Source organism: Strongylocentrotus purpuratus, unplaced genomic scaffold, assembly GCF_000002235.5.
Source record: "Strongylocentrotus purpuratus isolate Spur 01 unplaced genomic scaffold, Spur_5.0 spur5_scaffold_8, whole genome shotgun sequence".
In the NCBI taxonomy this organism is placed as follows: Eukaryota; Metazoa; Echinodermata; class Echinoidea; order Camarodonta; family Strongylocentrotidae; genus Strongylocentrotus; species Strongylocentrotus purpuratus.
Genome location: NW_022145614.1, coordinates 27,946,181 through 27,966,325, shown reverse-complemented (window position 1 = coordinate 27,966,325; position 20,145 = coordinate 27,946,181). Strand labels below are relative to the sequence as shown.

Below are 20,145 nucleotides of genomic sequence, written 5' to 3'. Positions count from 1 at the left end.
TCCACAATGTGGAAATATGCTTTCCACCAGCATTACAATAATACGAGAAACAGAGTACAATAATATGAACAAATTAATCAAACAATTTCAGAACAGAAAAGATCTCGTCATTTCACATGAATAATACAAAATTGTTTAAGCCATCCAAAATTGTTAAACTTGATTAGATGATTAAAAATATCTTTGAAATAGCTTTATGATAACAGTTTATAAATTCAATTAATTATGATCATTATTGCTATTATTATTATTATTATTATTATTATTATTATTATTATTATTATCTCTTAACGAATTGGTTGAACATGTGGATAGAGTTTGGTACGAAGGATTGGCGGAAGCGTGCTCGGTTTGTGCGTGGGACGTTTAATCGAATTCCAGAACGGTTGAAAGAATATACCTCCATACAAACACGATGCTCTTACGTGTACCTCTAGCATAACTTTTGATTTTAGAAATTGTTTCATCAAAATTAATACACTGTCGCTCATAAAGTTGGAATATTTTTGTTTTACCCCAATGTATAAAATTATTTTAAAAATGATTTAAAAATAATAGATCTAGATAATAGTATACATTCTCAGATTTTATTGAATAATAATTTGACAATGTGTGTTTTGCGTGACTACTAAAGCATGTGTATGCTATACTGCTTAGCAACTGGGGGACCTACGACCTTAAGTCATAATGACAGTAATGAGGATTAATGCCCCACAAAAGGGCACTAATAAAGCACATCGACACGGCTTTGATCCTGGGGCCTCAAAGTCACGAGGCCATTGTTTGTCACTGAACGATGACTGTATGCAGTGGGGGCTAGGGTAGGGGGAAGTTTCCATAAATTTAAAAAAAACAGAAAATGCAATAAATTTTCAATAATTTATTGCATTTTACCCCGGTTCCCAACATAAAAAAATCCTATGTGTGCCCATGCCTTGAGCCATAATGCATGGCCGTCCAGAGGATTTGAAATCCCTGCGTTTGGATCAGCTGAATATTCACTCCTAGTTTGCATTAAAGCAGCAGTGAAAAGAATAATGCTTGCCCAATATACTGCTTAAAGATAAACTTGAGTTCTGGTAAAAAAAAGAAAATTAATTCTTACAGAATCAAACGAAAGTTACACTGTTCAAGATTACAAATAAATGACATGTGCCAAACAATGTTGGAAGAGAATGTATACTGGCTGAGTAATGAGCATAGAAAGACAAGGAAATCAAGATAGTACTAGCCCCGACACCATGTGTGTTGTCCCATATATAGCTTTCTCTGTACAGTGCTTGTTACTTTACCAAGACTCGGTCAAATTTATTATGATTTTGATGACTCCAGAACCTTGCAGTGCACACCAATACTTATATGCTACATGATCTACATGTTTCTGATCCTTTCCACACCTTTTCTTTCACAATGCAATCGCATTACCAGTACTAAAGTTTATCTTTAAAGAGAAGGTTGAGTTCTGGGGAGAGGTGAAAAATATTGGCGGTGAGCGTACCAAGCGGGCCCGCTTTAGAAACTCGTTTGTCCCCGATTCCATCCACATGTTCAATAGTAAAGTAATAAGATGAAAGGTTTCCTGAAGGTAAAGGGGAGAGGGGGGGGGGGGGGCGATACCGTTGATGTATTTTGGTACAAAGTATACTTTAACATTTAAAATGATTAATATTATTCATACATGAATATTTAAATTGAATATAAAGTTGTCAATGAGACCATATGATCATAATATAGTTAAAATTTAAAAGTATGATTTATTGTTCTAAAAAATTTTGTGTTGAGTTTATAAAGGTCAAGCTTAATTTATTGATATGACCCACTCACTGATTAATGAGCAATGTGTAACTTAAAATGTGTTCAATTGACCTATGCTTTATATATTTTTCAGTGTACAGTGCTTGTTACTTTACCAAGATTGGGCTAATTTTTTTTATCATTATGATGACTCCAGAAACTTGCAGTACACACCAATACTTAATTTGTTACATGGTCAACCTTTTCTGATCGATTCAACACCGTTTCTCTTACAATGCAATCACATGACCAGAACTCAACTTTGTCTTTGAGCACTAATGTTTATGTTTGCATAGCAACGATATGTGTAATCATCTAAAGCTCGATCTCACTTCACCCCCTTTCTCTCTCTCTCTCTCTCTCTCTTCCACTCTTCCAATCACTCTCTATAGTCTCAACCTATAGGCCTACATGTATTATTCTTCTCTTCTCTTTTCTTTACTTCTACATCAATAGGAACCCCCTCATTGATATCATTTTTTGTTTTTACAGTACTTAATCGTAATTTCTTTTTAAAATAAACGTTTAATTCATTCATAATGTGTTTTAATGTACACCGATGTTATTATGTATTCAGAAATTAATAAATAAAGCTATGACATGACATGACACTTCAACCGAACCCAATACACCAGTTTACAGTTGTATCAGTGCGCATGCGCAGACAGTTGACCTCGGGTCATTGGCCCCGGAACAGGGCCAAATTGGCCCTGTTCCGGGGCCAATAACCTCTGACCTCTGGTATTTATGCGTAAATTAAGATTGCGCCCATGCAAATGATGATATGCGCGCACAACGCAGCGCGCAGGCAGTGATATCATCATAATTTGCATGGGCGCAATCTTAATTTACGCATAATTACATGACCTCTAGGTCATTGGCCTTGTTTAAAATGGCGCACACAACTGTAAACTGGTGTATCAGACAAAATAAGCGCTAGATGTATGCAAGTTTGCTGATCAAAAATCCAAGGCTTCATCCAGAATATTTGACCTATATTTCGTGCACTCACTTATAACCCAGTCACACCAAAGGACCGACAACAGATCGAACACAATTTACATTGCCCTTTGATGGTAACGAATCGGTCGGTTAGGAGTCGATGTGAAGTCGGCTTGGCAGTGTGACTGAGTTTTCAACGTATACTACTGCATTAACATTTGGTCGACGTGCAGACAACATAATGACGTCATCCGACCACGTGATCTGCTATTGCTTCCGAGATACACAAACACAGATTGTGCGGTTATTGGCATAACAAGTACTTTTGTGTTGATTAAAAAGCCAGAAGTAGTTCTATAACCTGGACTACCTGTATGATATCGAATGTGATTTATTCCCAGAGTGTTCTCTGCACTCTTTTTGATAGAACTTAATTAAAAACATAAAACAACATAGAACTGATTGATCCCCTCACCATTGGCTAAAAACCTCATTATATCACTGGATAAAGATAAAGACATACCCTCTGCGAAGATGAATATTTAAACATTTACTGTCATGCAATAGCATCACAAAGATATTTGTTTATAGACAAAACACCCCCCACCCCCACACACAAAAAGAGGAAATTATACTGACATATTCTGTAATTTCTGTTACATCTGAGCATTTTAATGCTTTTGAGCTCTATTTGAACACACTAAGATAACAACGTTGAAGGTACAGGAAGTATTCCCCCATCTTTCCCTCTTCAACAAGTAAGTGTGTCTAAAAAAGTAGACTAAAACGTCCTTGCCCCCGCTGTATTTTATGATAAGTTAATATTCTCATGACCCAGACGTTATATAGCATTGTAATACAAATATCACGTTGTTCGTTAATAAAAGGAATGTTTAGATACATCGCACTGTCTGCTAATATCTGTAAATAATATTAAATTGTATCATATGAAATTATGAAGAGTTTTGGTCGAGAGTAACGATATCAAAATCACGTCCAATATTTGGGTACGTCAAAGCTGTCTGGAAACACAGACTATCTTCGATCATCGACAACGTGTCCTCAGATGACTTTTCTGGCCTACGTGCAAAACTTCACAAAATGTGATCACATCACGTGATCCGTGTTTTCTTCGGAAATACGCGTCCTGTGTTGTTATGGTCACTCTTCAACTCGGTGCATGCACCCTTGGTGGGTGGTACAATACTCAATTTCGATAATGAATGGTTGTGGAATTATTGAAATGATTTGAAATTTGAATGGAACATTCTTGAATTGCTGGCAAAACACAAACAAAAGAAAATTGTTGAGACGTGATTGCCCTCCCGGGGAAGTTTCTGTAGAAGCGTGTATAAATTTTAATGGCCATGTTCGTAATGTAAGCACATATTGTATGCATACATATGCCTTTGTGAAGTGCCTCAATACGAAAAAGTATCAGAATTCAAACAGTTGTTGCTACGGTAGGCCTATCCCTACCTCACTACGCAATTTGCACAGGTGAAGAAAATAATTCGCAAAGGCATATGCATAAATTTTGTTAAATTACGAAAATGGCTTTGGATGTCCACGAACATACACCGGTGTTGGATTTCGAGAAACTGGCCCCTGGTAAGCTTGCAGATAGTCTACGATATATATACCCAGTGGCGGATCCAGGGGGGGGGGGGCCCGGGGGGCCCGGGCCCCCCCCCTCGCGCCCAAGGGGGGTGCAAATTGAAAAATTTTTGAGGATCAAAAAAAAAAAATGTGCTCACTACCCCCCCCCCCCCCCCCCCCCCCCCCCCCCCCCCCCCCCCCCCCACTGAGCGAATTTTTGGCCGGCGCGTTTTTCAAATTTTCGGGAGCAAAATAAAAAAAAAATTTGGGCCCCCTCCCCTAAGAAATCCTGGATCCGCGCCTGTATATACCTACCGTAGGCTATGCTAATTATTTTTTGGGGCTTTAATACAACATGTGTAGGCCTATATGCATATCATGTTGATCAAGAATTTTAATAACATGCTGGAAAGGTAATGTAAACTAATAAAATAACCTCTTGCCAATCAATCACCGAATTACACCAATCATGCAAACCACTGCTAAAACTCACTCAGATCCTCTCTCCTAAAGTCTCCAAAAATATATTAACCGAGACCTAAATCAACACACCTCACTCAGAGTAAGTCCAGTGCCAGTCTGCCTGTGTTTTATTACAAAGTATCTAGCATGCTGTTCATGTGCTTCATGCAAAGTATATTCAAATCAAATACATATCATCAACCAATAGCAAAATGGGATTTAAGAATAAAACTGAATATTCATAAGGAAAAGGAGAAGAGAACCAATGATAAGTAAGAAGTGGAAATATGCAAATGAGAAGAGAACATACCACCTGTTCTTACTTGAAGCGTTGGTATGTGGAGAAGAATGGTGGAGATGAATGGATGAAATGAATATGCAAATGATTTGAAATGAATATGTATGGTGTAGAAGAGACTAGAGAAACAAATAGTAATTGTGACAAATAAAAGTAGGGAATGAGTCTAATTTTAACTCTTACAGTAACTACAATGTATTCGAAAATCATGAGATAATCACGATCGGCCGCTACACAACTAATGGCAAGGCAATACCCCGTCTCGCCCTTTGTTTGGATGCTCAAAGAACGGAATACAATATGACCTTCTATTCTTGGTCTTGTTGATTGACCTCAAGTGACTGCCTGTTACTCTTGTAGGCCTACCTATCATTTTGTCTTTAAGAAGTTAAAGGGACCCAATGTATATGGATATTAGCAGCCGATAACGTCGTCAATTAATCAGCACGTATTTCCGATTAAGCTAGGCAAATTTGTCTTTTGCAACGTCGTAGAATTATGTAAGCCTACATATGCGGCAATCACTATATAGCAACTTCAACATAGCTTAAAAGAAAAATGAACTAAAGTAACTTAAAAAAAACTTCACCATGAAAAACAATATTATTGTCATCACATTAGTAACAATTATGGGCAAGTGTTGGAAAGATTTACATATTTATAAATGAAAATTTCCGACATCTGTTTATTTCTGTCAAGTAATAAATGTTTTATTTCATTCTGAACGACCTTGGTCCCCGTCCCTGACCTTGCTTGTTTTCGTTTCACGAGCTACCAGCATGGTGATCAACGTGACTTGCCCATGCTTTGCACTCGATACCCAAACATAAATTAACGCACACGCAAACACACGCGCGCTCCGATCCGCATTCGAGAAGTACCTAGAAAATTATTCTGGCCCGGTGTCTGGATTTGGCTAGACGTGTTGTTGGCAGACCGTCTTTGTGAAAGCATTTGAAGCGAAGCTTTGGCGAGGGAAACATGGAAATTGGAGGTAAGTGAATGTTTTGAAATCATTTGTAACTGTAATCACCTGAAATTATTCTACCATGGAATGTGTGAGCATAATCACGACGAGCGTTTTTCAGGAAATCTTATCTGTTTTTTTTCCTTCTTTACTATGCACAGATCGCCTACTGCAGTGGTCCACTGTACGTTCACCGTGTACGTTCTGCTGTGAGCTGTAACAATAAAGCGATCAGCTGTTCGAGGCCGCCACGCTAGCGCCATTCAAGACGCTTGTTTTTCTGCCACTTTGATGTAGAGAGGACTTAATTGTTTCGTAATGCCGGGCGTTTTGATACCATCTGAAGCGATGGCTAAAGCAGGGAATGAATTCGACAATGACGGCTTGGATAAAAAGAATGGTTTCGACAGCTCAAATGCTGTTGATATTAAAGGAAATGGCATTGCAGACCAGCACTATATGAAACCGGATTGCTTACCCTTGCAGAAGCTTGATGGAGATTTATACGATTACGAGCATGTATCTACCCCTAGCTGTTCGCCTCCATCATCTTCGCCTCTTGATGCGGATATCGGCTCAAATGAAGGTATTGAGGATTGGATAAACTCTGGAACCCCAACCAATGGTTCCTCCATGAAGTATTTTACACCTATAAGTCCTATTGTATCTGAGCCAGACGAGGCTGGGGCATGTTCATCCTCGGACAATGGGCACATGATGTGTCCTCAAGCACACCCAGGTTTGGATTGGGATGAACTGTTCGCTCTGACGGATTACATGGGAGTTGCAAACAAAAATCCATACCTCGGTAATAATAATAACAATTGTGTTTCTCTTTTGCCAAACCCCAGAAGTTTGACATCGCCCCCCAAATGTGAAAGCGTGGGCAGTTCTTGTAACGATGTGTTTGACGTGTTTGTAAACCCAGCAGCTTACAGTGCAAGTGATGAAAGTGAAGAAAGGTTATCAAGTGTTGACTCAGAGTCGACGATCAGTGAAACGGACAGTGATGCATCCAGTTCAAGACCTAGGAAATCGAGTATGCGAAAGAGGCCTAGGACCCCACCAGGAAATCCGTCAAGAAAGTCTGTCAGGTTCGCTGATGCTCTTGGACTAGATCTTGAGACCGTTCGCCATATCCTTGAAATGGACCCGTGTCCGTCACCTCCAATGACAGTTTTAGCCTTCGAATCACCATGCCAAACCATCTCCAAGTCCGTCCACATGTGCTTCGAGCAGCCTGGAGGTCATCCAGACTTCCTTCAGAGACTCTGCCAGCAGAACATCTGCCTAGAGAATGCGATGATATCTGAAATGACAGTCATTGGAACCATCAAGGTACGCAACCTGGACTTCTGTAAGGAAGTCCGTGTCCGTTACTCCTGGGACAACTGGACAACACATGCGAACATCATGGCAAGATATGTTGCAGGTTCCTGTGATGGACCAACTGATCGGTTTAGCTTTGGTTTCACCATACCACGGAGATATGTTGGAGTCGGTGACAAAGTATTCTTTGCAGTGTTCTACAAGGTTGCCGGCCGAGAATACTGGGATAACAACAATGGACTGGACTACATGCTTCTCATCGAAGAAAAGGTCAAAACAAAAGCAAAAAGCAGGTGAAGGGTATGTGTCGTAAGTAAATATTTTGATAGATTATTAATAGATATGAAAGTTGTTAATATTATAAGAGGATTATATATTATATTATTGCACTGAAATAGATCACGTCATGACCACTTGAAATTGAAATGTAACAGTGCAATCTTTGAGAAAGTTTATCACAATTTCATGCATTAAAAGTACTATGTCCCATTTGCAGGCCAAAAAATGGAAAGGTTAAATTCCAACGGCATTTGAAAGATAATACTAATTTAGAACTTCCCTAAAGAAGGTGGGGCTTGAAAATGTCTTCGAGTGGGAAAATTACGACTATTAGTTGTCAAATCGACTTAGGAGCTATAGAGCCCATAAGTAATAGTCTTGATTTTCAGACCATTGTACCTAATGGTCATACGTTTTATGCTGCGCAAAGGATCAATCAGTTTAATTTTGACCATCGCAAGAAGTGGGTTATTGATGTAGACAAATGCTCATGTACCCTTTACAGCTCATTTTATTTATGTTATTACCAAAGAAGAAAAAAGCCAGTCAGTCACTCAATTGTGTCTGACAGTGCAGTCTTGCAAGTAAACGGGTTTCCTTGCATAATTTGAATATTAGGACACTGCTAACGTTTAAATTTCACAGATAGGACAAACATGACATATTCATAATTCCTGCAAAGTTCTACAGAATTTGAGGTTGGCTGCAAAAGGGACATAGTACCTTTAATGTTGACATTTTATTGTATGAATGGCGACATATTCACTATAACATCATTAAAAAAACAAAGATTATATTGTACTGTTGTACATAAACAAAAGCAATCTTTTCAGGAAAAAAGGGCTTTTATTCTCACTAGTCACTACAGTATATCCAGATGTAGTTAATAAGTAACAACCATATTTTCATCGTTTAAAGAGGAATATTTCATAATTCAGTATAGAATCACAGAAAACCCCAAAACAATATAGTTTATTGCCTTTGGGGGGAAACATGGTTGCATACTAGTGAACATTTTTGATTTGTAATAGCCATATTGCTTACCCTTGCCATTTTATATGATCATTGGGGCTACCAGTCTGAATGAATTTGTTATTCAACTTGAGCGCATTTATGTCAAAGCCCCTTCTTGTGTGTTTCTGAAGACGAGAAACTCTTTGAACAAAGTTAGAAGGTATGCTTGCAGTATACACAAGGAACACTGTTATGACTGCATACTGGAAAGCTGGGACACTTACAACAACAAAACGATAAGAGAGAGAGAGAGATATGGAGGTGCTTACCATTGTCCTGTTGGTCGCTCTAGTTCTTCTTTTATCTCAGAATGAATTTGGACAATGGCAGTTTCTCGGTCAATGCCATACTATTTTTATCGAGTTGGACCCTTTGATAATGTTAGATCGAGAGGTGTCTTCTTGCACTTCCACTTAGGACAACTCGTACATAATGCTTTGAAAGCTAAACAAACCACTCTAGTGAAAGATATTTCTATTTTTGTGCAACTAAAAATTTACAAGATCTCTGTGTTTTATTTCCTACATTCTCTTGATGACTGAGACTCTGCCATGTCCCCCTAAAATTGAAAATGTTTTTTTCTTCAAATGTTCTTCAAGAAATAACTTGAAGTTTATTGCAAATAAAGTCTACACTTGTCTTCTTCACATTGTGCAAAGTTCAGTCTGAGGATATTTGAAACCTTTGAGTCAAAAGTATGATTCTTTATTTATCATTCTTTTACACCCAGCCATAAAACAGAATCTTAACTTTATAAGTTGTGAGTCATATTTAACTGATGGAAATTAATGTCCTTATCTGTAAAGCAAACGGTCAGTGACCTTTCAATATTTACATTAATATATTAAGTAGCATATTATTGACAGAGATAAGAAACAGATTGTATATCACCATCAGAAAATGTTCGGTTCCCGCTCTATCAGTAAGAATCGTTCTGAAACCAGGGAATCTGTCCTTTCGTGAAAATCTGTCCTTTCGTGTGAATCTCTTGAGACATGCACGAGTTGTATCAGCATTAGGAGAGTATAGGTAGTTAGAAATACATATATTGGTCTACATGGCCTCCATAATTCAAACGGTGAACTATATTATCTTCATTGAGAAGGTGATTACTCGTCAAGTCATCTGGAAGCTAGACTAATGTTCTGTTAAAGGTCGGGTGATATCCAAATATAAGTTGATTCCTGTCGATGTGCAGGGCCGCATACAACTCATATTTGGTTATTCAAACGTCTAAATATATAGAGGACATATTTTTGAAATATTTTTTTGGTCCCTAAAAAATCGAAACGACTCAGCCAGCCGCTGAATAAGCGGGTGGGGGGGGGGGGGGGGGGGTAAGATATATATTTTTGGTCCCTAAAAAATCGCAACGACTCAGCCAGCCAGTACAAGTACAAGTACCGGAATGTGGTATTTTTGGGCACAAAGTGCGCAAGAAATAAATGTTTGGCAGATTTATCAATGTCTTCACAATATTTTAAGGATGAACAACATACATGTACATGTATCCTTGAAATGATAGCCATGAAATACTGATCGTCTTATTGTTCGTGAAGATCTACATTTCAGTCACAGTCATTGATATTGAAACGGGTCACATAAATAGAGAATAGTATCTCAATACATGCAGGTATTGTTTTTTTTAATTCAAAACATGTCTGTGTATACTAAATTGTTTCATAACACAAACAGCGTACTATTGTATAAGTCGTAAATTAGTGGTTAAATTAGGGGTTAGTTTATCTATTGTTTGTGGTAATCCAGGTCATTAAAATATGTGCGATTTGTATACATGTGTTTATTCGGTGAGTTTCAAGTTGACTAAAATCCATATGAATATACCTCGCTCTTTTTTAAACAACTATGATTAATCACGGTTCTAACCCATCGGATTTAGGAACATTTACCTCATATGCATCTATTAGTATAATATGTATTATGACTTGCGCAGTTATGCTTTCTGTTTTATAGTACATACATGTAGGCACAAACCATGTAAAGCTGCATTTGTAGATCTATGTATATGAAGTCGTTAGTGTTTTCTAGATTTATGTAATGTACTTAAATTATTTTTCTTATCACAATTGGTTTCACATTCTTTTTATATACTAGTTTTCGATAACTTATCCCTTCTCAGATTATTATTTTTATCATCGTTATTTTCCATATTATTATTATCATTAGAATTATTATTACTGATATTATTATCAGGATTATCATTGTTGTTCTGAATACTTGTGATTGTTTTGCTGGTTTATCTTTTATTCATTTTGTATTCAACTGTCGTTGAGTTACATGTAAGTTCGTCAGTGTGGCTTAATATTATTTATCAATGCAAAAGTATACATGTTTGATCATCAAATGGTCTGTTCACGCTGCTTTTAAGCAAGATTGATACTGTTTTGATATTGAATATTTTCTGCCTCTTTAAAAGAAAAAAAGGATACCTGTACATGTACATATGCTTTTATAGTATTGTGTAAGGATTCTCATATTGTTGTTCATATTATATATATACAAATGTGAAAGATTTAACATATCAACAGCAGTGCGTGGTAATAAGGAATATACATAAACAACAGTGCTTAATTTCTAGAGGAGGATAAAGAAAGCACGATAATGAATTAGAATATATATACCATTTTCGTAATATAACCAAATCTTATGCATACTTCTTCATGAAGTGCCTCGATACGTATTATTTCATTCATCTGTTACGGATAATTGTATTTCAATTGTCGGAACGCGAACTGCATGTTGTTGCCAGGTAGGACAAACAGTATGGCTTGCCTTACCTAACAACACATAACATATGCATTTTGAATTCTGATTATTGCAAATTATTCATTACAGGTGAATGAAATACTTGTATCGAGGCACTTCACAAAGACGTATGCATTAAATTTGGTTACATTACGGAAATGGTAAATTAGAATTAGCCATAATGTACGCCTTTTCGGTTTCAATCTATTCTACCCTCATGGCTGTCGCGATTGGGTTTTCTATTTCATTAATCAAGTTCATACACAAGGTCGTATAAAGCCTGTACTGTGACAGAAGCTATCAGCAAATTGTATTCGTGGTTTTAGAAATGGCAATAGCCTGTGCATAAAACTAAAATTAACAGGGTAAAGTATGTTTTCCATGTTAAATTTTTACATTTTGAATGTAAGTAATTTGTTTATAATTATGTGTACACCATTTTTCTTGAAAAGAGATCTGAATGATCTCGTTACAAACGTAGATCTTCTGATATTGTGTTATTTTCATGATGCTGAATTGTGCAGAATAAGCATAAATATATCTTGTTTTATTATGTCGTCATAGTTTTGTCATACTTTTAAAACATGGGTTCAAATGTATCAATATATCCCATGCAGTATCAAGAGGAGATTTGGCGCGTTACAAATTTATGGTATTTTGAATTTCGCCTCTGAAAAATTATTTTCCAAATTTAATACCAAGTAAGTTTAGATTTGTTTGTTTAGTTTTGATGAAATCTTCCGTTTGTTCAAAAAAAATTAGAAACGGAAAATTTGATTCTGGGGAAGAGGCGTCAGACCACCTTTCGAAATGTGTCCGTATGGATTGTTATCCCCCAAATAAAAGAAGTTACAATTATTGAGTTGTTAATCTGAAAACAATTGTATTTGTGGGGGAAGAAAATGGGGCGGGGGGGGGGTGAATATTTTATGCACATGGTTGATAAAGGTGTATAATGTAGAGGTGTAGAGGTGTTGTGGTCGAGTGGATACGTCGCCGGACTGTCGATCACAAGGTCCGCGGTTCGAGTCCCGCCGCCTCACTAATGTCCTTTGGCAAGACATTGATCTACATTTGCCACACTCCACCCAGGTGAAGTAAATGGGTACCTGGTAGGAATTTATTCCTTGAAATGCTAGAGCGCCGTATGGCAGCTGTGCTAAAGCCAGGGTAATAATCGGGAGCGCCAGGAGGGTCAAATCTGACTGACATGAGCGCTATACAAGAACCCACTATTATTATTATTATTATTATTATTAATACTGTATTTTCAAAAAAGGCGCATACTAAATGATAGATGGTGAATAATACCAAGCAAAGAAAAAAAAAAACGTTGCCACACTGCCAACTGTGCCGTATAAAGTGTTAAAAATTGAGCAATATGACAGATATTTAATAGCGCATGGTGTGCTGTAAAACTTATATATTTGATAAGAAATATTGTGTTGTTTCTGTAAATTGATGGCTTCTCTTCCAATTTCTGCCGTACTTTGATCTAGACAACTTTCCTGCTTCTTTCCAAGCAACTTTTCTCTATTCTATCGAGTATGGTAACATGTTAATGTTCTTTGTGTAATCGCTCGAACATCAAACGTGATAACAATATAAAACTTATTTGTGTGAAATATCGTGCCCTTTGGAAAAGTGTTTCGTGACTTTGTGTATCCTGTCAATGGAATATATTCTGTTGTACACTGCTTGGAACAAGTGTTGTGTGTAAAAGTGATCGGGAAGTGAATTATAGTGGATTATTTGTGTAATTGTGGTCAATATTATGATAAATTTTGATAATGATAATGTAATAAGGTAATTGTGTAAGTGCTTGAGTTATATAAAAGTGCTCACGGTGAAAAGGATCAGCTGTGAATAAATTTTACATCGAGAAATGATTTGTGTGTTTTGGATTGCGTCTGTTGGTAAAATATTCTGCTAAGATATCCCAGTTAACTGACACTTCCCTGGATATCCTGCAACCGACAAAACCTCAATGACATAGATACAACACTCAGTAGAAATACAATTAGACTGTCGCTATATTTATGTATAATACATTATCGTAAAAAGTACTTTCATATATTATGCCAAAAAGTATTTATCAAAATGACAGGCTTAGGCTGTTATTTCATTATCATAATAATTTATGAGAAATGAAATATGAATCAATGTTTACATTTGAAGTGATATATAATTATTTATATAACTGGAATTTCAATGTTCTATATTCTCGAATAATATGTGTTAAAGCTATGAATCCTGCTATACATGTAGATTGAACAGATCTCTATTAAAGTATTTTGAAATTGACACTGTATACTTCTCATCGATTTGTAGTCTGTTTGGGATGTGGCGTTTATGTGATTGCAACAAAAATTGGATTAAACCCCATTTTAATTAAATATGTCGATGACGGGGCAAAAATTAAAAAGAATCAAAAATGAAATGTGCTCCAGGATACGAATAAGCTAGTTCATATATGCAGTCTACGCATGAGCAGACACATTTCATTTGTACTAAATTTGTAAAACTTAGATATGAATAGGATAGGTTTTTATGAAAGGTATACACCAGCATGCATTACATGATACACTGGTGTGTTATTCTCAAAAGGGGGGAAATTATTCATGAAGAAGACATTTCCATCACTTTGGGGCACGTTGGGGCACTTTGGGTGTGAGTTTCCAAAACAAAGCACACAATGGCACCTCCTTATGTTTAAATTCAAAAATCTGTGGAATTATGCCGTCATTTTGTGCCATATTGCTAACTACGAACTTGTATCTTTGCACGAATAGAGTCTTCCAATGTAGCAGGATAGGGACAGCCAAAGTGACAAAACGAAATTAAGCCGGAGGTCCCGAGCAAATTAACACATGGTTCCAGGTATGCATAATGTATGTTGTGAATTTTCAGTGAATGTGAGTGACTTCTGGTAATTTGTCATAAGGTGTGTATATTTTGCTGATTTTCAGCAAGACAGTGAATGAAAAATGACACTGACATATACATTTTTTTTCTTCACAAACTAATATAAGCATAACAAAACGTTCAAGAATGTCGTTGGGTCAAAATTTGGGTAACAAGAGAAGTACAACAAAACAACAATGGGTAAAACACAGTTGGGATGCTCTTCTTAACTTTTTTACAAAATATATTTTTGCACTTGTAAACATTCAAAAATAAAAGGGGTGATTGGGTCATAATTAGGTTAATAACAAAAGTAACAACAGAATAAACAAGACATGTGAAAAGAGGTGGTTGTTATTCCAAACAAACATAACATTGGACAAAAACATTTATAAACATTTAAACGGCTCAAAATATGGACAATTACAACACAGGTATCATGTTCTTTGATTATGCTGTCTTTCCAACACCCCTTTATTTTTCTCTCTCCCCCTTTTCACCTGTCGATGGTGGGCAACATTACTGACCAGAAGTACAGAACCCATCAACCATAACTACCATTGATGCCTGATTTGGGGATACAGATTCCTATACTTTGATGTTGAATCATTTGTTTAATTTTTTAAATTTTGTATATCTTCCTATTTATTTTCATCTCATTCTCTCTTCCTTTCTCCTTATTTTCCCAGTAATTACCTTCATCAAAGGTAAGTCCATGGTTATAGAGCTATGTAGAGCTATGTTCTTGTTTACCTCTATTAAAGCCCCATCGCACTAGTTTGGCCAGGAGGGATTAGACCTCCCTGCATGGTCACTGACAGGTGGTTATCTTACTGATCAATAAGCTCTCAATTAACAAAAGAAAAAGATGATCATGGTGGACCAATGGTCACCGATTAGACATTGTTTGCTATATAGAGGGCGGAAGTTGCTATAAGTAGTGCAGTGGGGCTATAATTGGACCATGCAATACAGTCACACTGAGGTACCTCCGCACTCCCTGAAAGACACGCTCAATGTCATGCTTTTTTTCAACCCGCTGATGGGCAGACACGGATGAGCAAAGATAGTCTTTACCTTTCAGTCGTTATTTAGATGTGTGGATAGTAGGATTCATTCATACATGTACAATTTCACTCTGGACACATTGCCAGAGTTTGAAGTTTTTTTTTTTGGGGGGGGGGGGGGCACATACATGTATCGATCGAGGTAAAAAAAAAAGGGGTCTAAAAAAGTTCAACCGATCTTGGAAATTTTTGGGGGGCACGTGCCCTCCTTGGCTACGTGACTGACACATTGAACCCTAAATTAAGGGATATACTGAAAAATCGCAATTAATATTATCGGGATAAACATTTTAATGGACGGATGTCGTGATGATCTTTTTTTTTAAAGTTTCAGTTGTAGGGAGGTGGGGGGGGGGGGGGTGCGATGAGCTGTGACTCAGCGTTTTTTTTTTTTTAACACTACTTGGGACAACTGTCATAACTAATGACTGGCTGAAATACAGGCCGATCAACCGTAATCTATCAACAAACAATAGGACAATGAAAATTGCCTTGTAATATCTTTTTATGGGATTTGACCATGAAGTATGTTTTGTATTGTTGTATAGTCTTTGTCGAAGCGTTCAAGTAATGCACAGTCATCTTTACAGATGTAAATGCAAGTTATTCAAATGATGTAAAAAAATTGTTACATTATCATAATGAAAGTTACTCTAACCATGGACCTACTACTTCGTAGGTCCATGCTCTAACATTGCCCTTTTTCTGAATACGAAATATATTCCTGTGGTTAATTGACATTAATTGCTCGTTCTCTCTTTTTATTAATTAAAGACTATTATAAAATGAACTACCCTACTCACAAGCATAGCTTTGTAGGCCCCTCTGTATTTACTCTTCCTCTTTTTTGTTAGTTCAGTCTTTTATTCAAAATAAAAGAATTCGAACATTGTTGATATGAGGGACTCACTTTCTGTTTTGTCTCTGTTAATATAATCCATGTTTATCTGTACCATTCACTTTGTGAAATCATAAATATATGTGAAATATAAAACAAGCTGAAACTGAAACTAAATGTAAGCCTATTGAACCTCAATTCATATTTGTAACAAAACTGCCGTTGATGAGCTGAATAGCATTTTTCTGGCTTGCACAAAGATTTTCTAATTTAAAGAAAAATGTACCCAATTAGGCCTATGCATCGTTTCCGTGGATAGCTTTCATTCATACATACAATTACTTAAACAGATTCAATTCGTAGGAAGAAGATATCATGAATTCGAACCTAGAGAAAAGTAACTGCGAATGCGATACTCATCTTGCTTAAAGTGGGGGTAGGCCTAGGTGCAATCCCTGCTACAACCACCGCTGTCACTGTCGAAAAATACTAGTAAAAAAAACGTTAAAAACGTTTAAAAAAATGATCACAAGTCGTAGAAGTTTAGAACATCAGTTGTTCATCTGAGGGTTCCCCTGTGACGTAGTAGTCTCTTCTGGGCACTCACCCCAATACTATGCAAATCGACACAGTTATGCGAACAATGTTCTACGTCATTGTGTATTACATTACAAGAACCTTCCCGAGCTAACGAGAGACGACAAGAAGGGTATGTGGGAAGCACACACGCGCACTATATACGTACGATGTGCGTATATCAAAATTACCGGCGCCGCACGTAAACCGGCCAGAATCAAAATGCATTGAGCTGTAAATGCTGTTGCCTTCTACTAGATACAGTGTAGTGCACATTGCATGGGAACTGATGCCGCTCTGTTTATTATGTCTGCCGGTATCGTCGTTCACTGCACTGTGAACGTACGTATTATACCCGGATTACTATTGATTTGAAGGCTACGTGATGTGTACACTGGGATATGATTAGCTTTGATTTTGGAATACATACGCAACAAAATGTCGACAGGATCTCCAAAGAAAGCCAGCAAAACGCTCGCAGAGAAGGGACAGCATTTGGACCCAATCAACGTGTCGGAAACAGTGAGTAGTAATGCCGGTAGCTGCCCCAGTGAATGCAGGCAAACGTATTGCAGTACATTTACATGTAGTACTAGTAGTGAAGGCCTCGAGGAACAAGATTTAAAAAGTGCAGTTACAGAACAATCACCTACTTCAAATCACAGAGGGAATTCTCAAGCAGACGGAAATGAAGGGGCTGCGTGTTCTGATATAGACTCGAAATACGTTGATGAGGATGTAGACGCAGTATTAACAAATCATACTGATACTGTTCCCCATGGCCATGGCAACTTCAAACTCGGCGCCGATAGCGTTGATCTTGATGATGCCGCTTTCAGTGCTTTCAATGTGACTGTTACCCCAGATGGATTTTTATCACCAGCGTCACCGACGTCGCCCACCAGTCCTGATCCCGACGGAGTACGATCACCGCTGAAATCCTCAATGCGTGACCCTAAACGACCTCGAACGCCCCCAGGCACGCCTTCCCGGAAGTCAGTTCACTTTGCGGACGCCCTAGGGTTGGACTTGGAGACTGTCAAGACCATACTGCGAACGGAGTCACCACCTGACCTGCATGTCCATGTGGACGAGGAGAAACAAACAATATGTGCCAAGGTTCTGTCGTTGTGCTTCCAACAACCCGGTGGGAAGCCAGATTTCTTGTCCCGCCTCAATTCCTTGAATGTTTGCCTTGAGAACGTGGTTGTCCATGAATTCACCCTCATCGGCACCATCAAGGTGAAAAACTTAGGCTACAACAAAGAAGTGCGAATTCGCCAATCGTCAGACAATTGGAGTTCTTACATTGACACTATGGCTATGTACGTCCAGGGTTCTTTTGATGGGCCTACGGATCGGTTTTCTTTTGGACTCTCTGGACCTAGGAGTATGGCTCCAGGAGCAATACTCAGTTTTGCTATCTATTACAAGGTAGCAGGACAAATATTTTGGGATAGCAATGGAGGACAGAACTACTCCCTTGTGTGTGAGGAAGTCAAGAAACTATGATATGTGTGTGTGATAGTCGATGTACCAAAACATAACGTCTTCAACCAGCTGAAGGCTACATCCTGATGCATATCAAGCCATGGTAATGGCAATGGTCGAGCAGGTACAGGTCATGTAGATGGACCTGGGTGAAAAAGTCAGAGCTCATATCATTAGGGAGTCGTACTCGTACAAAGACCCCAATTCCGAAGATGAATAAACTGCTATTCAACAAACATGTAGTTTTTTTTTGTTGTTGAAGTGAAATAATGTACAAGCATTGCATTCAGAGTGATTAACCCTTCGATCAGTATACGAGAAATGTACTGTAACTATGCCAGCTAGCTGGTCTTTTGCATGACGATTGCTCTCAATCTTAGTCTACAAAGCATAACTCTACAGATCATAGTTTAGATTATTAATAAATTCAAATTAAGTAGCTTGACTCTTGTAGAACATCTGAATTTACACTTATTTGTCGTATTTATTCAAAACAGATTAAACGTGTGTTATATTTTGGCTGGTGTAAGTGGCTAACTAACATAATGTGTACATCATGTATTATATTAACTTCATATCTGCTATGCAAAACTAAACATCTTTGTTCATGATTGTGGCAATTGAACAATAAGCTATCTGAACTGTTTTTTTTTGCTATTCGAACTTCGCGATTTAGCTCCTTTCTAAAGTTGTCTCTTTCTTGTCAAACTTGCATACAATACACGTTTACTAGAGTTATAATAAATGTAATGAAATACTGAGGGTGCTATTGAATATTTTGCTGTGATGAATATTAGAAAATGGAATTGTAAATGATAGCCTGCAATATTATCATACACCATGTCAAATCTTTTTTAAAGATACCATTTATATACAGCAGTTAGTGTAAAGGTATTTATCAATGATCAGTATTGTATTCGGTGTGTTTTACATGTACATGTACTCTACATTATCTTACTTATCTAGGGGCAAGAGTGCGAAGTCAAAATATCGGCCGATTTTCCATATCTACTCAATTGAATAATCCTAGATAACAAATCATTGATAAGTACTAAGTACTAGTATTTGAAGTCGCTCTATTAGCATTTCAAAACACATGGCAGCAGGAATTTCCCTCGTAATGTCATGTGTGTAGCATGTTAAGAAGTAGCAAAGGACAGCTGAAACTATCAGCATAACAACAAATGAAAAAGAAAAAATTATAACAAAACACATTGTGGCTTAGGGCGATTCGTTCCCTAAACTCTTTCGAAAGACTTCTGTCATGAATAAGACCTACCATTATGTGGAGGAGAACCAATGAGTTTTGATGCAAACATTTTTAAAGAACTTGATATGATAGCCCTCTCAATCAACTGATAGTTTTACCTGTGACAATGACGCCATGTTCGTGTATAGAATGAGCTATGCATATTTGAGTAGTATATGCCTTGCATCTTCTTAGGAATCTTTATTCCATCTTTCTGAAATAATTCATAGTTGCAAGTCAGGATGAGGATACATGTATGTTGGGTATTATTATTATATACCGGTAAAAAAAAAATCCAAAGATGTTGAGAGAACTTTTTGTAATTTGTTTACTTTTGCCCATCCCCCAAAAGACACATTTATGCCGGTCAGTTACTGTCTTGTTAAATCGCTAAAACAAAATATTAGATATTGTTGAGAAAGTTGCAGCTCCAGTGTGATTTTAAAGCCCGATATTTTCGCTGGCCATAGCTATTTCATTATCATATTTTCATTTATATAAAAACGTACCCTTGTTTCGGTTTATACGTTGCACCCTAATTAGATGTATTAACATTAGGCCTACACGTAC

General features: G+C 37.3%; 2 protein-coding genes across 2 annotated transcripts; both read left to right on the top strand.

The window, feature by feature from the left end:
- Nucleotides 1-5,996: 5,996 nt before the first annotated feature.
- On the top strand, nucleotides 5,997-7,932 carry LOC578235 (glycogen-binding subunit 76A). The gene is made up of 2 exons (XM_003729150.3): nucleotides 5,997-6,089; nucleotides 6,224-7,932. The coding sequence occupies exon 2, from the start codon at nucleotides 6,381-6,383 to the stop codon at nucleotides 7,686-7,688; it is 1,308 nt and encodes a 435-aa protein (XP_003729198.1). The 5' UTR covers nucleotides 5,997-6,089; nucleotides 6,224-6,380; the 3' UTR covers nucleotides 7,689-7,932.
- Nucleotides 7,933-17,042: 9,110 nt separating this feature from the next.
- LOC757161 (glycogen-binding subunit 76A) lies at nucleotides 17,043-19,512 on the top strand. Its single transcript, XM_003729151.3, has one exon. It carries the CDS (start codon nucleotides 17,274-17,276, stop codon nucleotides 18,345-18,347), a length of 1,074 nt encoding a protein of 357 aa, XP_003729199.2. The 5' UTR covers nucleotides 17,043-17,273; the 3' UTR covers nucleotides 18,348-19,512.
- Nucleotides 19,513-20,145: the final 633 nt, after the last annotated feature.